Genomic DNA, 23388 nt, shown 5'->3' with positions numbered 1-23388 from the left:
TTTTGAGATTTGAATAATCTGGATTGAATATAAATTGAATTAAATTCAAATTATCTGATTAAAGTATATTTATTTGATTAAAATATAAATATGTATTTTGGAATGAATATAAATTTAAATTATTTGAAAATTTTACTATTTGGCATTTGGATTTGATTTCTTTACAAAAACCCCTAAACAATTTATTGAAAACCCAGAAGAATCTGATTTACTCAAATAATTGTAGTAAACAATGTATAAATTGAAATAGGAGAAATAATGATTAGCCCTAATAACCAGATTAAATTCCATCTCTATTGGTCTCTATAACCGTTCCAGTTTTTCAAATAGGTCTGTTCTATAAACTTTCCTATGAGGCATACAGTACTGTCCCTGAGATAGAAAAGTAAATTTAATATATATATGTACTTTTCTTTATATACAATTCTTAGATACTTCATTATTGTAGATATATATTTATGATATTCCATTTATAGTTGGACTGTCAGAAAAGAGAATATCTTTAATATTTATATTGGGAGACATGTTCACAGGATCAAAATACAGAAAACATTCAAACGTCCACCAGCAGAAAAATGAACACATACATTGTTATGTGCCTGGTATCCATCTGATTAGTTCCATTTACTATTGATTGACTCTTCTTTATAAATGGATCTGGATACTTTAAATATGTTTTCCTTGCCAAAAGGCATGATGCTAAACTTTGTAAAAGGCATTGGAAAAACATTGCAAGGTGTTTTCCTTCCTTGTTTCCAGGGGCTCACTTAGCAGGCTCCTGCATGCAAATGATAGCTCCAGCCTCTAGCCCCTGGAGCACACAAGGCTTCACAATGCCCCCATCCGGTAGCACAGGCTGCTGCTATAGAACCTGGTTCTTGTAGTTCATGGTGGCCAGCAGAACCAGCAGCCAGAAGCCTTTTCCAAAGCTGCCCTTGGCTGGCTTTGTAGTTGAGTGCCTCTGGCAAGACACTTCCCTATGAACACAGCTTCCCACAATGGTCTAGAGTGCAGGTTTCTGGGGAGTTCTAAAGTGTAGGTTTGCAGCAACTTCTGCTAGTGCAGCACCACAGGGACTTCTCCACCATTCAGTGAGGTCCATGGTGGGGTTGGGGGCGGAGAAGGGGGACACTCTTTGTGGTCAGCCCTAGGGACAGTGACCACCCCTTCTATTTGCTATTCTTTTGAGTTCTGTTTACCTTTTTCTAGATAGCATCTCATTGCTCCAATAATCAGTCATTATATGAACTTTCCCTATTCCAGTTTCTGTGTGGTTTCTCTGCCTTGACTGGACCCTGACTCATAAATATTATATTCATGCAAGTGAATGCTTTATATCAATGAAATCTAGTAAACTCCAGCTACAGTGATGCATGGATCAACCTTCAAAGGTGAGTGACAAATATCCAGTCCTAGAAAAATACACATGGTATGATTTTATTTATAAAAAAGTTCACAAAGTACACAGAGCCAAAACATGCCAGGGATCTAGCCATGTGTGGTAAAATTATAAATACTAGGCAAGATTGACATAAAATTCAAGAAAGTGAGTATGTCTGGCAGACAAGAAAGGCACACTGGTCAACAGTTCCTGGAGGATCCAAAGATATCGGTCACATTTCTTTTCTCCATCTGGTTGTTGGTGTGTGTGTGTAGGGGTGGGGGAATTATAAATGTTCATTTCTTCATTATTTTTCACTGTACATACATGTTATATATACCCTTTGGTATAAATATTTGCTAATTTAAAAGAAGTAATTATCTCTATGGCACAGAGGGACTATATGTACTAGCAGTTTGCTCAGACCAGAGTTGTCCAAGTAGTGTCCTAAGATAGTATCCTCTCAGCCTTGGGGGCCAGGCAGGGCTTGAGGCCCCTGGCTTGCAGCAGCCCTGTGAATTTTCTCATGTGCTCTGTCACACACTGACGTTTTCTTTGTGTGAAATGACAGGAGTAGGTTTGGAAATGCTGAATTAAACTCGATTCCCTGGTAATGCCACATAAGAGTTTTAATATATTAGGCTGTCTTTAATTTTAACATGTAGTTCAACTTCAGAATAACCTTCTGTAATTATAGAATAGAAATCAACTCTCTGTTTTTTGAGAAGAAAAAAATAGTAAGATACACACAACTTTAATTTTTAGTTTATCAATACACCCACGATGATTTCTGATGACTCAGAAAGAATCACCAACTCAACATGGGTTCTCTACAAAAACGCCTTATGCTACTTCTCTCAGAGTCCCTGCTGCAGCCTGCACCGTGAAGGCTGCGATAGAAATCTGTCTCTTCACTTCTCTCCAGGCCTTGGAAGGATCCTCTTTGCTTTCAATATCAAATAGAGCATCATAAATTCCTGGAAATGACTCCCCCACGTACTTGTTGTGGCTGCTTGGAGCATAGATGACATGCCTGTTGATAAAAATAGTTTGCTGTTTATTAGTCGCCCAATGATATATACAAGAGAAAAAAAAGGAGCACACTACAATTCCTGCATTGCATAATTATAATTGTATCATTTGAATAAGCCCTTTGACAACTAAATTTCCGAGTTCAATCATCTACAAAGACTAATCTATGAAATTTGTATAAGTTAATTAGTTTTTGACTTTAAACAGATGACAATGTTCAGAGTAACAGAAATAACAATGATAGCAATAACTTGTCACCTACTATGGATCATGCTTGGTATTAAAGAATTTACCTACACTTTTTCTAATCCTTAAAAATAAACTCAACAAAGCTGCTATCGGTATTTCAAAGAGGAGGAAATTAAGGTCTGAGAGATTAAGTGTTTAAGTGATCAGTCTCATGCACACTGCAAGTAAGTGCTGACTTTTCACGATAATACGCTATCCAGAAATGTAGAAAAATTGTGATGACTTAAGCTTTGTCTGTGACCAGACAACCTATTTTGGTTTTCTCTACTTTAAAAAAGAAGCCCCCGCAAACACGTTACAATGTCCCGCTGAAAGCATGAAGAATCATTTAAAGCAGTTCTGTCATGTTCTGTCTGACCTAGGCAGAAGATGATGTTTTATTGAAAGAGCTATGCCTGTTTCTGTAATAGCCCCGGTAGGGAAGAACAAGTTCCAACGTAAAAAGGTAAAGAAGAGGCACAATCATGCCACCATTGGCAAACCAGTCACCCTGTTTGGATGATGCCCTTCCTTCCAACTCTGATCCTTTAATAGTCCCCAAACAGAAAGATGGGGCAATTTCTGGCCAGTCAGTGATCTAATTCTTTCTGCAATACTTAGACCAACCTGGGGACAGTTGGTGTTTATCAGAAATAATTACAACTAAATTAGAAAAAACAAACAAACAAAAAAACTAAATTACATCAGGAGAGTGAGTAAATTATTACATATTATATATGTATAAATATATATCTATGTATATACATAAACACAAATATATTTAAAATGAGAATGGGACTAAAATTATATACATTAAAATATAAACATGATTTGTAAATAATTAATGAAATTGGGGAGATTTTTATTTTCTACTTGTGACTCTTTGGATCCTCTAGATTTCCTTCAATGGAAATATGTTCTTTTATAATCAGAAACAAGAATGATATGTGGCAATCATATTACATTTTATGAAGAAACAAAATATTTATCATTTACAACATATATTTTGAAATTTTCTACTTGCTTTCAAGAATTCAATCATGATATTTTTTCCACAGTGAAAGAAATAGAAATATTATAATAAGGAGTCTTTTTTTTTCCTTACCTATAGAAAGGCCTGTCTGGTAACCCTAAAGGATCAATAAATGCTCGTTCCAGAAACATTAGTTGATCATTCATAATTCTCAACAATATTGGGCTAAAAAGGGAAATACAGTTATAACATCATGAAAATGTATGCACTACTGAGCAAAATAAAAATTTAGAACAAAACTAAACAATGCTAATATGTTTTAAATCCCAATACTATGAAAATTAAGAACAAAACATACATAGTTACACTTTTAAAATACTATTCTACTGAGACTTATAAAACCACAGAAAGTTATATGTGACAATGGAAAAAATGGTAATATTCATTTATATTGAAACAATAATAAACCTAGGTATTTAAATATACAAAAGACTTGTTTCATCTTAAGTATCTTATTAATCTACCCATAGAAGTAATTTCAATATTGAAAAGGGATAGTCTATGTTTAGTAGGGTGCCTGGAAAATTATACATACTTATCAAATGACAGCTAATAGTTTCTTTATTGTTATTAAAAAAAACCTATAGTGAACAAAAGAGATAGTATTTATTTTATCCTTTCAACAATATTTGAATGCCTGCTATGTATAAGACACTTCCTGCTTTCACAGAGCTCACATTCCATAGCGATGGGGGGGATTGATATCACTGAAAATGTATCAATAAGCCTTGAATAGTTTAACAATGAGTTCTTAAATTCAACATATTAATCAAATAATTTAATTAATGAAAGAAATAATCATTACAATAGGGAATAATAAACACTTTAATAATTTATCTCTTAAGTTTGTTATAATTTAGTTTTAATAATAACAGATATTTACTGATTGGTTCCTATACACTAATTACTGTTCTGAATGTTTGTAAATATGTTATTTTTACTTCAGAACAACCTACGAGTTAGGCAGGATATTAGCCCCATTCCAGAGACGAGATTACTCAGACTCAGTATTAAATAACTTGCCCAGGTTAGTGAGTTTTAGAAAGTTATAGAGTGAAATAGAAGCTCAATACTGTTCTTTCAACTGCACTATGTAGACAAAATGAAAATAGGAATAACTAATGGTTTCATAAGGATAGAAAATCAGCTTCATAGAGCATATGGTATTTGGGATCTCCTTAAAATTTATTTCTCATTGCTGATTTTTCTTTTTGAACATAAAAATTTTGGAAAGGATTATAAAGTATAAGAAAAATCTCCATATTCAGCCCAGGATAACACAGTTAAACAAATTGGTTTACTTTTTCTCTATGTTTGTTCAATAAAAATGTAATCAACTATATTTACAATTTTATATATTTCTTGTTTACTTTCCATTTTTTTAAATAAATATCTTATATTTCCTTTATAATCATCAGTTTTAATGCTTACAAAATGTTGAAATAGGAGGACATCTAATTTGTTAGTAATTTCTCTCCTCTTAGGTATTAAGATTATTTTTAATTATTTGGATTCTAATTCATATTTTTCTCTAAGAAGACTTTTTTATTCTTTTAAACTGGAGACTCTTTCCTTAAGAAAAAGATTCAAGAAACAGAAATACTACAGAAAAGTGTAAGAACTACGTAATGGTTCTTAAAACGTTAGCAATATGTACTGATGTTTTTCAAAAGGTTAAAACATTTCACAGTGCTATCAAAAAAGCAAGAGAGCGTCTGCTTCAGCACACAGCCTATAGCAATAGGTACAACCAAGTTTTAATTTGTTACTAATTTGATATGAAAATAGTATTATTTTCATTTGTAGTTTTGAACTATTAATGAATTTGAATATTTTTATATCCATTCTGTACTCATGGTATCCTTTTTTAGATTTGTTTATCTTGTCCATTGCCAATATTTCCAATTTTGTTCTTTTGGATTTTCTTACCAATTTTCAAAAAAATATTTTTATAATGTCTATATTACCCTTTTCCAAATTTGCTGAAACAATAGTTTCTGAATCTTTTTTTTTTTTTTTGGAAAAAAGTTCTAGGGAGGGTGCCAAGAGCTCTCGCTCTGGGTCCTCTCAGCACTAATGAGGAGACAGGCCATCCCTTCATGACCTCACAAGAGGTTTCCCAGTCTTTTATCTTTACTTTTGATGATTATATGTTATTAACCATTGCACTGTTCTCAATTGTGATTGCATTGTCATTTCCTTGTTGCTTCTAAACTTGGAATTTCACTTCCAAGAAATTCCAATTTTTAGTAAAGAATTTTTTTTTATATCCACTGCTTATTTGCATACAGTGTGAAGTGAAATTCTGAACTCATTTGTATAAGCTAAAAGAGCTTATACAACATTATTTTTGAATACATCTTTCTTTCCCCATTGATTTTTGATATATCCTTCATTACAAATATATCCATATATATCACTAGTCTAATTTTTGACTGCTCTGATCTTTCTGTGGATTCTTGCATCAATACCCAAGGATTTGCTATTTGTTCATCATAATATGATTAATATACAGTAGATGTTAGCCCTTAAAATTTCACTTTTAAAAAAATTTTCTTAATAAATTTCCTCACATTATTTTTCTTCCATCTAAAAATTTTGTTTGAATTATGTTTTACTTTTGTGATTTTACACAGAATTAATTCTAAATGCTTAACATTTGGGAGAAAGAAGGTGTGCTCTGGGAATAGGAGAGTTTGGTTGAAGTACAATGGACAGACACAGAAAGAGCAAGAGCGAGCTGGAGAAAGCTTCGGTCACACAGTGGAGGACCTTCAATGCCAAGGTGGGGTTTTGTACTAATGAGGTGGTAGTAAAGTAGGCACCAGCATTTCTCAGCAGCACTGCTGCCACTCAGAATGTCAGAAATCGGTCTTTGAGAGATATGGCAGCTCTACATCATATGTGTTAGAGTGGAGAGACAGAAGCAGCAAAAAACATGCCAAAGATATTTCAGCAGGAAAGATATCAATTAGTATCTCTTTTTAATTACATCTATTATATGCATAATTTATATGTGTATACCATACTTGTTTTTGTCCAAGTCTTGGAGCCTCTCATTGAACTTAGAAGCAATTTCTGTAAAATTCTTCACTGCAGAAAACAGTGAATCTGAAAGAGAAATCAGGAGCTAATGGTATTGCTCTATAGCTTAGTAAGGGGAACAATATAGAAAACTGATCTCCTTTGTATTTTACAAGATATTTGTACTTTGTATATTACGGGATAAGCATCATTGAAATGGAAAATACATTTGTAGATGTAAACAAAATATTTGATCATATGGAACCGCAATAAATAATAAATGAACGTAAGGTAGGTCATTATATTTTAGAGATTAATAGAAACATACAGATAATGAATTTTGAAAGAAGTGTAGCATACCAAATGACACACCGTATCTTTCCATTTCTTGTGGATGTTTCATTGAAATATTGTAGATTTTGTCAGCATACTTTCTTAACACCACAGCATAATCTCGACAGTCAAAAGGGAGCACAATGGAAGTGGCTAGTTCAAATATCATCCCTCCTCGAACCTGGGCCACAGCATGGTGATACTTAAAAGTTGGATCATAAAACTTTTCCACCAACTCATATGTTTCATAGACACTGTGATACAGTGGATAGCTGCTGAGTTTGTTTATTGCCTACAAAAGAAAAAAGAAAAAATATATATATCTTGCAAGACAGCTTATAATACAATACATAAGTGCCATGTTTACTATTAATATTAATGAGACTATTTTGGTCAGAAATGAATAAAGGAAAGTACTTGAGTATCACTTACTAAAGGGTTAATAAACTATTAAAACCCATTCCAGGTTTTCACTAATGAAAACATATGTATATCTAACATAAATGGTATTATAAAAATTATCTTGGAAAGACCTAACCATTTTGCCTTTAAGAATACAGGAGATGTGGAAATGTTTTTGAAACAAGGAAAAGATAATGGGCATTTCAATAAAAACTTAAGAAGACAGAACCTCCTTTATAGGCAAGTACATAAGCATTATACAGTATTACATAGGGTAACGCTGCAAAGTGTTTAAATGACTGAAATTCCATGAATTAATAATTCTCTGACAAGCAGTGTGCTGAAGAGTGAAGAGTCTGAGAAGTGAAGGGTTTAGCAGTGGATCCAAAATCTCAGTAAGAAGAGAGAAGGAGTTCTCAGACAGGTGTAAAAAACCAAGAACATACACAAAAGGCAAGAGCAAAGGACTTTTCAAACGGTGAATTATTGATTGATGCCTTCTGACAATTTTTTAGCTGCTTATGTTTTTACTGATATAAAAAAACACTTTAAACAGCAATATGCTGAAGAGACTAGGACACTGGAACGAGCCTGACAGAGTATGAATCCAGGCTCAGGACTTACTACCAAATAAATTTGGGTGGTTATTAACCCAAAGTTTATTAACCATTTTTTGCTATAATTTTCTCTTCAGTAAAATGGAGATAATATTAGCATCTACTCTCATCACCAAACTCCATCTAACCTTGCCTGAATTTCTACCCCAATGATAGGAGATTAAAGATTTCCTGTTTGGGGTGAATAATTAGCCCAAGAAATGACCTATAGATTCTCAATGCTGGTTGTCTCCCAATGAAGCAACCAGAACAGGCATTCTGGGTCATTCTCCTGGGAAGCTTCCCATTCGCCAGGGGCCACTCTTGCACACAGGGCTTCAATCATCTTTTTAGGGTCTCACTCCTAAATGACACATATTGCTTAAGATGACCAGGCATTTAAAGGAACCCATTAACTTCAAACATATTGATCAAGCACACAGACTAAAAATAAAATCAACTCAGAGTAAGGAGGTACTTCCGGGAATAGAGGGACACTTAACAAATAAGATTTCAATAAAAAAATGAATCACAGAGTTGAGAAAAAATATTCCAGAAAGTAGAAAAAAGACAGAGAGAAACAAAAGAGAAAAGATAGAAAAGAAAATACAAAACTAATTTCCAAACGCTAAATAATAGTTCAAAAAAGAGGAAGGAGGGAAGAAATAATCAATGAGAGAAACATTTCCTTCAACTGCAAGATAGGTTTCCAGAGTAAAGGGCCCAGTTTGTCATACATCCTAGTGTATGGAAAAATGGCATAACCAAGGCACATGTGTATACCAAGGACAATTGAGTCTTAAAGAGAAGATACTAAACTTTAAAAAAAAAAAATCAGAGAAAGGAACTGGGATCAAATGGTACCAAATTTCTCAAAAGCAATCCTGAAGGCTGGAAAACAATGAGGCCATGACATCAAAATTCTGAGGATACAGGATTTTCAACCAAAAGTTTTGTGCCCAGCCAAACGATCAAAAGAATTATGTGTGGAATAAATGACATTTTCAGATATGCAAGGTCTTTAGCTTTCATACACCTTTTTCAAGGAGTTCCTGAAGGATATGCTCCAAAAAAAAGCAGAGAGTAAGCAAGAAAAAGGAAGACACAAAATCCAGGAAATAGAAGATCCAAAACAGGAGAGAAATAAAGGTACTCTCAGATTTCTCAGTGAAGAAATTTCACAGGCAAGAAGTGTGCTGCAGGAAAAGAACAACCAGAGAAACCAGAGGAATCAGAGAAGAGCCCCATGGGGGAAAATTAAATCTACCAGATCAACTGATATGTTTGCATAGACTAAGAGTGTGTGGTGAATTAATTGTGGATACATGGAGAGAAAAAAAAGTGTTCTAATCAACATGTGTAGTGCAACTATACACTGGAAAAATGTGATGAAAAAAGTATTTGAGGGTTGGGAGAAGAAGCAATATAATAGAATTGAATGCTTATCTTCCCTAGTAAGAAATAAATGGACAATACATAAAACTAATTAGTAAAGAAATAGCAGCATAAGCATATTATTTATAAACATGCAGATAGCTATCGGAAGAAGCCAACAAAAAAGTTGAAAGAACTTTAATCTGCTAAACAGAATCAAAAGTGGGACAAGTATGAAAGTGGGATAAGGAACCATCTTTTTCTTTATAAACTCTTCTAGTACTATATGATATTTTGTGAACTATGTACCTGTTACTTTGATAAAAGTAAAGAACTATAAAATTGTCTATCATCATCAGCAAAAATAATAGGAAAGAATCATGACGTGTATATGTGTTCATTGTTTGTTATGTTATGACTTGTATATGTGTTCATTGTTTATTATGTCATTTGTTATTATAATGTTCATGTTTAATGACTGGAGATATAATGAGATAAAAATCCAAATATTTGCAAGTCATGATACTGATTAGTTTTGAATGACAATGGATAAAAAGGAGTCCAAAACAATTCCTATATTTCTAGCTTGAAGAACTGGGTAAAAACAATGCCACCATATGAAACAGAAAATATGTTTAAGGGAGTACATGGAAGTTCTCGTTACAAGGCTCAGGATACCACATGCAGGGACTATCCTTTGTAGCAGTAGCACCATCTAAACCATTGAGACTTCTTTTTCCTTCTACTTCAAATTCCTCTATTGCTCTAATACTTAAATCACTTTTTTAATTCAAAGTAATTTATTTAGTTAAAATGTATTTTTAAATAATCTTGAAGTACTTATCAATAGACTTACCCAATTTTTAGTATACCGGGCTCTGCCTGAAGCAATTCCAAGTCTTTGGAAGAACACCTCAAAATCATTACCGGATCCCAATTTGCTAATCCTTTTAGGAATAAAGTTCAGGATTATTTGATTAATTTCTTCACCAAATACAGATTAAAAGGTTAATTAAATTAAGCTCCATTCTTATTATTATGAATATAATATTTAGATGTATTGTCTTAGACAAGCAACAACAACAAAACATATGAGAGCTATCAGTTCTGATCACAAAATAGCTACTATAAGGCTATTCTATGTATTCTTTGTATGGTGACTATTGTTCCTTTGGGTTCCTGGACCCAATTCCACCTTGTGGAGTGGAGGAAGAGGGGTGTTTTCCCAATAGCAACAACAAGCAATTCTGGGGAAACCAGCTGGGTGTCTTACAATTCAACTCAATTCTGACACTATCTACCTGGAGATGGCACTAGATTTCACAGGTTAAGGGATCAATCCCACAAGGCTGCCCTCCTCCCTCCCTGTGCTTCACCAATGCGCTACAAATTGGAGGTTCCCATGACCGTCTCCTTGGCTTACACTAATTTGCTGAAGTGGCTCACAGAACTCAGAGAAACATTTTATTTATGAGATCACTGGTGTATTATAAAAGGATATAACTCAGGAACAGCCACAGGGAAGAAGTGCATAAGGCAAGGTTTGGGGATACCACACAGAAGTTCTATGCCCTTTCCATTTATACCTCTCTCCCTGAAACTCCACATATTTACCAACCTGAAGCTCTGTGAACCTCATCCTTTGGGTTTTTGTGGAGGCTTCATTACATAGGCATAATTAATTAAATTATTGGCCACTGGTGATTAATTCAACCTCCAGCCACTCTCCCCTCCCTCAAGGTTGGGGGTGGGATTGAAAGTTGGAGGCCAGCCTGGTGGCTCAGGTGGTTGGAGCGCCATTCTCCTAATGCCAAGATCACCGGTTCAATTCCCACATAGGCCAGTGAGCTGCGCCCTCTACAGCTAAGATTGTGAACTGCTCTCCACGGAGCTGGGCTGCTGTGAGCAGCCGGAGGTTGGCTTTAGCTGTCACGGGGTGCTGTCACGGGCTGCTGTGTGCTGCCATGGGTTACTGTGTCCTGCCATGGGCTACCGTGTGCCGTCATGAGTGGCCAGCAGCCAGCGTGAGTGGCCGGCAGCCATTGTGAGTGGCCGGCAAGCCGGCGAGAGCTGCCATGAGCTGCTGTGAGCTGCATGCTTGAGCCTGGGGCAGCACAAGGCTCATAATACCAGCATGGACCAAGGAGCTGGGTCCTACACAACTAGACTGAGAAACAACGGCTTGAACCGGAGTGGGGAAGGGCAGGGAGGCAGAAGAAAGAGGGAGAAAAGAAAGTTGGGGGTGGTTCTCTTGGCAACCAGCCCCCATTCTTAGGTGCTTTCCAAAGGGAAATCATTAACATAACAAGAAACACCTTTGTCACTCTCGAAATGCCGAGGGTTTTAGGAGCTCAGTGCTAGAAATTGGGACAAAGAATAAATATATATTATCATAAATCACAATTGTATAGGTCACCTTTTTAAAAAGATTCATGAAGTTGGAAAATATTTTCCTTCAGCTATATTTGTTGTACATGATGCAGTTAAAAGAAGCATAGATTTTTCAGGTAATTCAGATGTAAATCCTACCCTTATAATTTTAAATTATTCCTATTTGTTGATATCTATAATCTTAAACTACTAAGACATTTATTCCTCTTCCCTTGCTTGTGAACATACAACTGTGGACCCTGAGAAGACAGATTAATTTGATGTGAACCCTAAGAAGGAATTTATCTGCTGAGATGGACTCCCCATGGTCAACCAAGGGTGCACATTTTATAAAAATTATTAAAGAGCCTAGTGGCCACTTACTGACAGTGACTTCTCACGTACCCTGTATAATGGGAAGAACCTCAAGGCTGAACTTTTGCTTCCTGCATTACACACCACTTGTTTACTCCTTCTGAGTCAATCATTGTAGGGAAACTCTGGTTCCTCTTTCTCCTAATGACTGAGACTTGCTCTGTCCAATTAGAACTGCACAATTTGGATACTTCATTTACATAAAACAGACCTAACTGTGAACCTAGGTGGGAACTTTCACTGCAAAAGGTGGCCTGCCCTTTTTCTCGGGGGAACACAATTTAGGTTGCTACCTAAATCTGTGTTTTCTGGGCTGCATCTCCTTTTTGCTCAAATAAATGCTTTTTATTCTCTATTACAGCCTAAAATTAATTTTTGTTTACACAACCAAAAACTGAAATAATGCTGTGAGGACAGAGTCCCAGAGAGCAGTTTCCAGGCTCTCGGCCTCGCGTGGTGAGGTGCTGGCTCGGGTAGTGAATGACCATCAACTGTGATTGGTTGGCCGTCAGCTGTAACCGGTTAGCCAACTGGCTACTTATGTAACTGTGGGGTTGCGTTGAATGGTTGGTTGGTTGGCAGGCAGAGAAGTGAATGGTGGACTGGGGATCATGTGGCAACTACTGTGTGTGTCTCACCCGGCCGCCAGAGAGAATATAGTGGTATAACTCCCTTATCTATTGATTGTATGATGTTCAGAAAAGAGAAAATTTATAGAGTGACTAGGGGACAGAAATGTGAAAGGAAATTAATTTCCACCACTATAGCCTTTGATTTGTGTACCATGTGTATATATTACCTATTCAGAAGATAAGCATTTTTTTTATGGCCTACAGATTGAACTTCAAATACATGGTAATATTTTATTTGTTAACCTCAGCATTGCTTTTCCTTTGTCAAATGTTAGAGAATTTTGAAAAATTAATTTGTTATTATTATGATTGAAAGAAAATACCCTTTTATTTTCAACACAAGCCCACACTGAATTCAGTAGAGTTTTGTCTGTTTGCTTGTTTGTCTGTTTACCTGGGCATGCCGATGAACTCTGGTGAAGGATTTTTTTCACTCCAGCTCTCATAGAGAGATCTGCCTTCAAAGCCTTCATCAGGACTTTGGAGCTACACAAATTAAAAGAAAAAAACAACCAAAAAAGAGAATACTTACAAATCAGATGTTTTAAAAATCAAAATTTCCATTAATCGGGGAAAAAAAGCTAAACTATATTCAGCAAACAAGGGGTGCAATTCATACACCAGCAATCATTAAGAATTATAATAATGAGTTTCTGACAATGTGGCAAAATGCTCATGTTATGTATAAGTGCAAGTACTATAAAGAAATACATGGAATGCATGGAAAAGAAGGTTACACCAAATTATACCAAGATATTGTATTTGAAGGAATGGTCATATCATAATTTTTTTTGGGTCTATTTTTCTGAATTAAGGGCGGCTACTCTCAAAAACACATATTTCTTCTCTTATAAAAAAGAAATTGAAAGGAAGCAAGCTGGTTAAGGAAGATATTCCTTTTAATATTCTTGCCAGTAAGGTTGCTAAAATCATTAAATACTACATAATAAAAGTAATGCATTAATATTTTATTTAATTAATTGAGTACTCACTGTGATTGCATTAAACATTGTACTTTAACTACATTTTCTGGCGTTACAGATGTGAAAACTAAAGGAGTAAAATATGACCTATTATTGAATTCAGAGCATTAGATGTTATGCCAAAAACATTTAGCAAACAAGCTTTAATTAATGTTCCACAGTTATTCACAGGTTATTGAATGGTATACATTTTTAAAAATTTTATATTTAATAAGAATCCTATGTTTTATTTTTCAACAAATTCAATTTTTAAAACTTTATAGAGTACCTATGCTGTTCATGACTTCTTGCGAATGCCAGGGATACAAAGCTCAGTAAGACACACTTTACACTCTCCACTAGTGGGAACTATAAATAAAAAATGTGGAATTCAATGTGCTCGGTGCTATAACAGAGGTATATGCAAAGGTATATGGGGACACAAATATACTGGGGTGCCAAAAAATGTATACACATGACTTGTATTCATCTTTTGTTATCAGTATATATTAAGTATTACAATTTTAATACAGTTTTTTCCTTTCTTAAAATGTGTATACATTTTTTTGGCACCCTCTGTGTTTGCATAAGCATGGGGAGAGAGGATTTATGCCAACATCTTAAGTTGCAAAATATGAATAAATACAGCAACAAAGAAATTTCACTTAAGCTTATAAATTTATACAAAACTTTCCTAGATGGGATAGTACCACTACATTAATTCTAAGAAATGCAAATTTTGAATAGTACAGCAATATATTACTAAATTCTCAGTTTATCAATAAAAGTTGAAATGCTACAAATTACTCTCCCAAAATAGAATAAAACAAACCAAAAACTGGTAAGCATCACATAATTTCAAATCTGACCTAGAGAGTAAGTAGTGTTTTCGCAAATGTTCCAGGATGTCAGCAACCCAGTTAGTAAACAAAAATAACAGCCAACCTTCCTTAGCATTTACCTTAAAGTACATGTATGGTGGGAATTCTCTGAAATACCGTGTTTCAGATGTTTAAATTTTTATGCATTTCATGGAAATTGATAAAACAGCAGGCAAATGATGGCATACTTAGGTAATGACATGAATAGATTTTTTTCAAATTAATTTTTTCTATTCCTATAGAAATTACAAGATTAAATTCCATGCTTTTGAAACCAAAGCTTAGTGCTGTTTAAATCCTATTTAAAATCCTTATCTGAACTGAAATATTATATTTTTCTTGGTAATTGCATTTGAATCGGTAATTCTATTAAATAGACAAGTCTTTTTTTCTTTTCCAATAGAAACCAGGTAATTAGTAGTAACAACAAAAATCTGCCAGGCCAAAAATGTGTTCATTATGATGAACTTGAGGCACAGTGGATTTATGGGGCAGGAGAACTACAGTGAAGAATTGCCTGTCAGTCCTATAAGAATTCAGGCACCATCTGTCTGCCAAGTTCAGTATCTTGTGCTGCTGTCAAAATTAAGATAACTTTAGCTGTCAGCCCAGAGCAGTGGCGCTCAGCAGATTGGAGCCCAAAGCAAGCAGTCAGGAAGACAGGGAGATGGTTTCACGTAGGCTCTTCCCCAAATTGATTTGCCCCTAGCAATCAGTCCTTGGTGTGTTTTCACTCATACTCTTTCTCAATCAGTTAGGAACTGTAACTCTTCCTGAATCCTTGATTGGTATCATTATATTCAGGAGTATAAACCAGTTTTAAGATTAAGGTGTTAAACCACAAGAGCAAGTCCAGGTTCAGCTACTGTACACGTTGTGTGACTTTGGTGGCTACTGTTTTTTAAGCTCAGTTTTCTCATTTACAAATGGGGATAGTAGATACATGCCACCCAAAGGCTGCCACAGGGTTGTGTGGGGGAAAATGGGGTAATGTGTGTCAACAGTTTATTAGATATAATGTTCTGTGGAGCGAATATCTGCTATCTGAAGAAAAAAGACAAGTTATAAAACAACCCAGATGCTTAACATAATAATGGTACCTCAAGATAACATCACTTGTAGAACTCAGGTTTTCTACAATTATATGTCATTACTTTTACCTCCTTTGTTAGGTTGTATACCAAGCCGTACATCAGTGGAGTACAGTCAACTCTCAGAGTGTAGTTTCCTGAAAGATAAAGAGAGGATAGGTTATTTTTTATTTCATTTCTTTATTTTATTCTTTCATTCAAAGACCGTTCCTAACTCCTTAGCCAAAATGATCCTTTGAAAAGCTAAGTCCCATAAACTCATCACTCAATAAAATCCGTCATCCTCACCATGGCCTCCAGTGCCATACACGAAACCACCTCAGGTCACCTCTCCAAATCTTCACCTCCCACTCTGCCCCCCAGAATCCTTCTCAGGGTCTCTGTACATAGCGCTCCCCCAGCCTAGCACAGGGTTCTGCATTATATCTGCATGACAAACTCCCTCACTTCACTTAGACCTCTGGCCTAATGTCATGTTTTCTGAGAGGTTTTCCCTGAATGAAAAAGGCAAGGTGCAGAACCTTTTCTCTGTAATATGATACCAGGAACATGCATAAGGTACTGAGAAGCGGTAGAACGCAGTGGTTAGAAGGATAAAGTTGAAAGAGGCCAGTCTGAGTTAAGTCTCAGCTCAATCCTTTAAAACCTTGGGAAAGTTACTTAATCCCTCTCAATCTCAGTTCCCTCTTCTACACAGGAGAGATATAACACTTACCACACAGTGTTATTGTGAATATTAAGTAAATTTTTATATGTAAAGCACCTAAGACAGCTACACTGTTGGTGATTTGTATGAGCTAAATTCTATGTATGAATGTCAACATGATGGAAAAAACCCAAACCGAGGGCAATAGTACCTTTGAAGAGAGGGCTAAATTTGAGAATGGTATTAGTAGGGAGTTTTGTTTTATTGGTAAATTTTGCATTTTAACGTGAGAAAGCCAGTTTTCATTTATTGTATTATTTGAGAAATGAACATTTAACAAAATTTTAACTATACAACAAAGTGAGATAAGTGGTGTCCCAATCTTAGAGTAATGTTTGTATCATTTATTTTTGATCTCGAAAACAATGGGAAGACAATGGAACATTTTAAGGCAGGGAAATGACATGATCAGCAAAATCCAATGATTCAGAAACATCCATTAAAAAAGGACAAATGGGATGATGATAAAAAACAATTTTAAAAACATACATTAAAAACCAAATCTTAAAAAAACTAGCAAGAAAGAGAACATTATTCTACTTTTGAAGAATATATGGAGTTTTATTCTGTGTGGCAAAGTGTTTCATCGTATTAAGTGTTTTTAAGGAAGGGTAATAATAATCCAAGCTGACTTTTTTGAACATTTATTCTGTGCAAAGCATAGGTCTGGGAGTTTTGCTAATATTATCTATTTTTGCCCTTACAAGAGTCTTTGAGATATGTGGTCTTAGTAATTCTATTTAGAGGTGAGAAAACTGAGACACGGAAAGTACCAATCTGAAGTCACACAACAAGAAGTGGCAGTAACAGGAAGAAGGCCAGGCCCTTAGCCACAAACCTAAGGAGAAAAGGATAACTGAAATGCACTGCATAAACTAACTTAGGGGATGATGTAGTTCAGACACGTGGACAAAAATGAAAATGTAAACGTCAACATGTCACCATCCAAAGGCAATGTCTCAATTATTGTTAACATGGCAAATTTGCTAATACACTAACGACAAGATTCTAAAATTCCACCCTTCGGTCATTTATTCACTCATTTGTAGCACTATGCAACAAATATTTAGCTTAATGAGACATTAGGAATCCAGGAGTTATCAAGCAAGATCCTGTTTGTTCTTTGCAGAGGAAGATAGTCTAGTAAGGGAGGCAATTTTTTAAAACAAATAATTTTTTAATGGCAGTGATGAGTGCTACAAAAATATGGCTCCCCTGAAAAAACAACCTTTCAGGAGACAATGTGAGGAGACGAATTAAACAGGTAGAGAGGGTGCTGAACAGTAATCCAAGTATAGAGAAGATGAGCTGCAATGGCTGGGAAGTTGCACATGGTCAGGAATAGAAAGATTTGTAGGTGTGCAGCGTAGTGATAATGTACTGTTTGATCTTCTTGCAAATAAACCTGAGAATGTCCTTTCGTTCACATCTCTGGTTACCAAAAGGAAATCTATTCTTAAAGGCCTGTCTCAAATGTCTATCTCATCTCTCAAGCATTTCCTGAAGTTGCTATTATTCTCTTCTCTGAATTCTCAGACCCAGTCTAACTATATCCTTCTTATAGTACCTGAACGTACTCAGTCAGACCCTAGACTGATTTATTTTTTTCATCTCTACAAGACTTCTTACTAACCTGATTTCTTTGAAATCCTGGAAAGTATACTACATAGAGAGGTGCTCAGTAAACACCTATTTGTTGAATTGAAAAAAAGAATTCAAGAACAAAAACACTTGGTGAAAGACGAATCTTGGATATCGGCATTTTTTCAAAATTTCTACATATGATATGATGATGAAACTGGGGTGAAATTTAAATTATGCTTTTTTTGCTACCCCCATTCTAAAATCACTGAAATCTTTAGTTCCATGATTTACTGTGTTTCCCCGAAAATAAGACCTAGCTGGATCATCAGCTATAATGCGTCTTTTGGAGCAAAAATTAATATAAGACTCAGTCTTATTTTACCATAGGACCAGGTATAATATAATAATGTAATGTAATATAATATAATATAATACTGGGTATAATATAATATAACATAATATAATATGATATAATAATACTGGGTCTTGTATTAATTTTTGCTCCAAAAGACGCATTAGAGCTGATGGTCTCGCTAGGTCTTATTTTCGGGGAAACATGGTACTTCTTCATTTAACGGGTATTTACTGAATTCCTACCATATACAAGGTAATCTGCCAGATGAAATGACTCATAGAGTGCTGCTTTTCCAAATTAACACTCTAGGGCTCACAGCTGCTGTCAGCTAGGAGCAGCAGTCTGGCAAAGCGGCAGCAGATTTCCTAACCACATGTTAATGAATCCGCCTTCCTTGTTAGTACATAATTTATTAACTAAGTCTGCTACTACTACCATGATCACATCTTTTCCTATAAGACCAATGATACTCACCTTCTATAGAAGAATCAGCATTAACATAGGCCACACCACGCTCTTGAAGGAGTCTGGAATTATCCTATCATATGAAAGGAAGAAAACCATAAACATGTAGCCGTAACCTCCCCCTGAAAAAATGCATATCTACATTAACTGTAGATTTCTGAATTAAGCTGGCCCAAGTTTACCACAAATTTGACAAATAAGATTCTCAAAAGAATTTGAAAGAAGTTCAGTAAAGATCATTGGTAGGAATAGCAATCAAAACACTTTTAAGATCAAAATTTAAAATACAACTGTCTACATTCTTAATCTGGTAAATGGAAAAGGAGTTGATTTCTTAACCAAATTATAGTTTATCCTTCAAGAAATTCACTTAGCAAACATGAACGAGCTGATATCCTTTCAGTGATAATCTTCCCATGAATATCTCATTATTTAAGTAGAGAATCTTGCCTGATTCACAGGGAATGAGTTATCTCAAATTTACAGGTTAAAAATAATGGGAATTTCAATCATGTCTATATCCTGAAAACATGAAATTAAGTTCCTCTGTAGGATGGCACCACCTACTGGTCAACATTGATCATTGCAGTTTTAAAACTAAAAAGGAAGTGGAACAAAAATTTGAGATAATCAAGTGGACTCTGAATCTCCCAAACGTGCAATTTCCTAAGCATTCTGACTGTAAGAAAGAAAATGCAACTTTAGGTGATGAAAATAGTTGGAAAAAGACAAAATCACAACCTTAACATATTTAGGCTCTTCCTGATGCCAGCATACATCTTTCCTGTCTACAGAAGCACTACTTCCCCCACCCCACCTCCAAGAAAATTGAAGTTTACAAGCTTCTCATAATTTCTGGAGTATAATAGGAGTCAAATAAATATTTACAGCATGGCTGGCAGTTAATGGTATAAATGTTAACTTCGTATATATTTACAGCTAGCTAATGCCTCTATTACACAAAGCCAACGATTCATGCAGGTAGAATTACTTTCCAAGGGACGTAGTAAATATTCTGCGGTGGGACTTTCTGTCTCACTTTTAGTGTAATTTAATTTAGAGTAGGTCATTATGATATAAGAAGATAATTGTGAAAAATATACCTTACTGCACAAGCTCAAGGGGTATTTAAATGTGGTTAGCTAATTTAGGAGATAATCTGGAAAGGGTAACAGAAACTTGGTATCTTATTTTGATATTTCATTTCTAGTGAATTTATTTACTTACTATCACACTCCCAGAAAATGAAGAAAAATTATTTTGACAATTGACACTAACTGGCTCTAAAAATTTCAAATGGAATTTGGTTCTTTTGTGTCGAAGGCATTTTTACTTCTGATTTTTGAACAAGGATATGTTGCTTCAGATTGTCTGGGGAAAAGTTTGAATATTTTCTCACTGAATTCACTTGTTATTTTTATATCCTTGAGAATTGAATATGAACTGCTTTATTATTATGAAACTATATATTGTAGCAAATTACCAACTAACCTCTGCCCACTCAGTAGAACCAAGTAGACCAAATTCTTCTGCATCCCAGCTTGCAAACAAAATTGTTCTTCTAGGCCTCCATCCTAAAATATATGTGCATACATATGAATGCTGGGAAAGTGCATAATATATCCAAGACACTGCCAAGCCAAACAGGAAAAACAACAAAAACAAATTCATTGATTTTTTTTTTTTTTTTAGGAAGTGTGAAATGTGGTGAGATTCTTTACTTATATAATTTCCTTTTGTAAGATTTTAAAGCTGATCTGTTAATGCCAAATAGCACATTTGTATTGAAAAGGGAAAATGTAGACATAAGTAAAAATCCTGTGAGGTCATAAAATATCCTAATAATATCCTAGGTTTATAATGATTGGCTATGCATAAGAAATGAAATGTGGTCTGCAGCTGCTTAAAGTAGAAAAAGAAAAGTGCTAGATGTGGTCTAGTTCTGAGGAGATAAAACTGAAAGAAAATCCTTAACAACTCTTGTCATGTTTTTCTGGCATCACATGACTGTGCCATGTCAGCTGTTTGATGATTTTGCTCTACTCTCTGCCAGAATTAGTCAACAGAAGCTCAGTTAGCAATGCCAATATCTGCTGCTGCTGAAAACTACATAATTAAATAGGGAGGTCTTATGGCTGGGAGTCCTAAACACTGACCTTGGAGTTAAAGACAGATCTTATATCAAACCCTGGTGTTTTCACTTACTAGCAGTATGACTAAGGGAAAGTCATCCAAATTTACTAAGTCTGCATTTCTTCATCTATACACCAGGAATAAAAGAGTAAAGATGAAGATACCACTTAATTGCTAGAAGGATTAAATGGAATGATATTTATATATACGAGTATAGTATCTAATAAGTGCTCCAAAAATTGTAAGTTGCCGTTATTTTAGTCACTATTTCATTTGCATTTGTTATGAATGTGTACTCCTATGCTGAGTCCAGTGTTTCATTTTTGTCAAGTTTGTTAACAGTATTATTCAAATTTCCTATTATTACTCCTCATCATTGCATTCTTTTGGCATGCTCTAGAACTGTCACAATATGTTTTTGTATTTACCACAGGGAATCTGCTTACAAAAATCATGAAAATGTTTGTAATAATATTAAACACTATCTAATTCATGCACTATGTAAATTCAGGTTTCCATAGTTCTATTTTCTTAAAATATAAGATAGCTGTAATGAAAAAAAAAGAATAGAGCAGCTTTACATTTTATTTTATAAAGAGACATCATGGTTTTGTGGGCTGGTGTCAGAAATTTGAGTTTAAGCTCTGGTTCTCTGACTCTGCCACACACGCTAGTTATACAACCTAGTTATATAACCTTACATAATCAATTACTTGATTATGTAAACCTTGGTTAGCTTATTTGTAAAATGAGAACAGAAATAACTAGGTAAACTTCTCCCTGGTTTCTATGAGTTCAAAATAGAGAGCACATGTGAAAACTGTTTCTATGAGAAAATAAGTACCATGCAAACTTACATATTTTTACCCATTTTTATTATTGCTAAAAAAATATGGAACATTACACAGCCCCCAGACACCATGTTTACAGAGCCATAAACAGAGTAAACTTTCTTCTCTCGGAAGAAAGTGTAATTATTTTAAAAAGCAACCATTTCAACTAAATTTTATTTTGGTTTTTATATGAAGATTCTAAAATTAACTGAAGTAATCGTGCTAAGAGTATAAACCTAAATTCTGGAGAGCAAATCAAAGCTGGGGGTGTGAGACTGCAGATACTGAATTTTAGGCAGTATCCTATTAGGCAAGCAAACTACTAGATTTCTGAATAAGCTTTGATCTCCTCAGCTACTTAGTACACTTGACCTGAGGTATGAGGCTGGGAGAACTTGAGGAACTTCTGCTCAGTTTTCAGACAAGGAAGCTTTGGCTTATGACCTAATCCTGGAGTGTACTTTCTAGTGAAGAAATCCGTCTCCACCTTCTTGGTTGCTGAGTGCAACCACTCACAGAATAATTCCTTTATTTCAGATTATAGTTTAATATATAAATATCAATAATATAAATATTATTATATAAATAAATGCAAAAATGAATAAGTGACATAATTAACTAATCACAGAAGTTGTACAGCCACTGTTTTTTTTTTTGTTATTGAAAGCTACTCTGTGCTACTGCTAAGTACAATATAGTCTGTATGTACCCTCTCAGGGCACCCTACATAAACCTAGGAGGTGGCATTTTTACACTCATTTTATAGAGGATTGAACTGAGACTTAGAGAGGCTTCTTACTCTCTGTTTGAATTACCTTCTTTTTTCAGCATTCCAAAACTCCTCACAATTTCATGAACAACAGCTGCTCCACTCTGAGGGTCAATGCCACCAAACACCCATGAGTCACGGTGACCTCCAAGAATGACGTATCTGTCTAGAAGGCATCGTTGCAAAATTACTTGTCATTTCAGGTCAGTAACATGGCAAATTGCAAATGACTCAATAGCATCTAAATACAGAGCACTCACAACGCAAAGAAAGATAGCAAAGCTCCTATAGACTTGTGGAAATACATTACATACTTTGTTCTAATGTTGATGTACAAAGAAAATATGAATGTGATAAGCAAATGTAAACTTCAGTGTATTGCAGTAATTATAAGTATATATATGTAATGATAAGTATAAAATTATCCTTATTCACATCTTTATATAACTCTTTATTACTCCTCTTGTACCGACTTACTACTTTGTTTTCAGTATTTTTAGAGTAAGAGAACACAGTGGCCATATAATAAATTTTCCACTTTCTACTTCTATTCAATTATCAAGACACAGGTCAAAGATTTTTCCTTCTATGAACCGTTCCTATTTTCTATAGAGAAAGGGAATTGCTACTCCACCCAGCTCTCAGGGCAATCTTTTCATATCTGATAAAGCATTTACCAAATACTTACATGTGTGGCTTTCCTCCCAAACTGTGAACTCCTTGCCCCTGGTCTGTATCTTTTTTTACCCCTCTATCCCCCATGCTTAGCCCAGAGCTGGCATAATAATATCCAATAAGATTCAATAAATAGCCAGTTATATATCATTTA

The 23388-nt window shown here is 34.9% G+C and overlaps 1 protein-coding gene across 2 annotated transcripts in view; it reads right to left on the bottom strand.

Moving 5' to 3' along the window:
* Nucleotides 1–1421: 1421 nt before the first annotated feature.
* LOC117031190 (Putative N-acetylated-alpha-linked acidic dipeptidase) overlaps nt 1422–23388 on the bottom strand; it is a 46679-nt gene continuing 24712 nt past the window's right edge. For both annotated transcript variants that reach the window (XM_033121605.1, XM_033121606.1), the window contains 10 exons: nt 22606–22725; nt 20316–20398; nt 18834–18897; nt 15784–15851; nt 13175–13266; nt 10260–10350; nt 7059–7323; nt 6704–6785; nt 3747–3839; nt 1422–2414 (listed from right to left, as the gene is read on the bottom strand). In XM_033121605.1, coding sequence (XP_032977496.1) covers nt 2225–2414; nt 3747–3839; nt 6704–6785; nt 7059–7323; nt 10260–10350; nt 13175–13266; nt 15784–15851; nt 18834–18897; nt 20316–20398; nt 22606–22725 — 1148 coding nt within the window. In that variant the 3' untranslated portion in view covers nt 1422–2224. The remainder of the gene's footprint in view (nt 2415–3746; nt 3840–6703; nt 6786–7058; nt 7324–10259; nt 10351–13174; nt 13267–15783; nt 15852–18833; nt 18898–20315; nt 20399–22605; nt 22726–23388) is intronic.

Source organism: Rhinolophus ferrumequinum, chromosome 11, assembly GCF_004115265.2.
Source record: "Rhinolophus ferrumequinum isolate MPI-CBG mRhiFer1 chromosome 11, mRhiFer1_v1.p, whole genome shotgun sequence".
NCBI lineage: Eukaryota > Metazoa > Chordata > Mammalia > Chiroptera > Rhinolophidae > Rhinolophus > Rhinolophus ferrumequinum.
The sequence above is the reverse complement of the archived record's forward strand: the minus strand, read 5'-3'. Positions and strand labels throughout refer to the sequence as shown.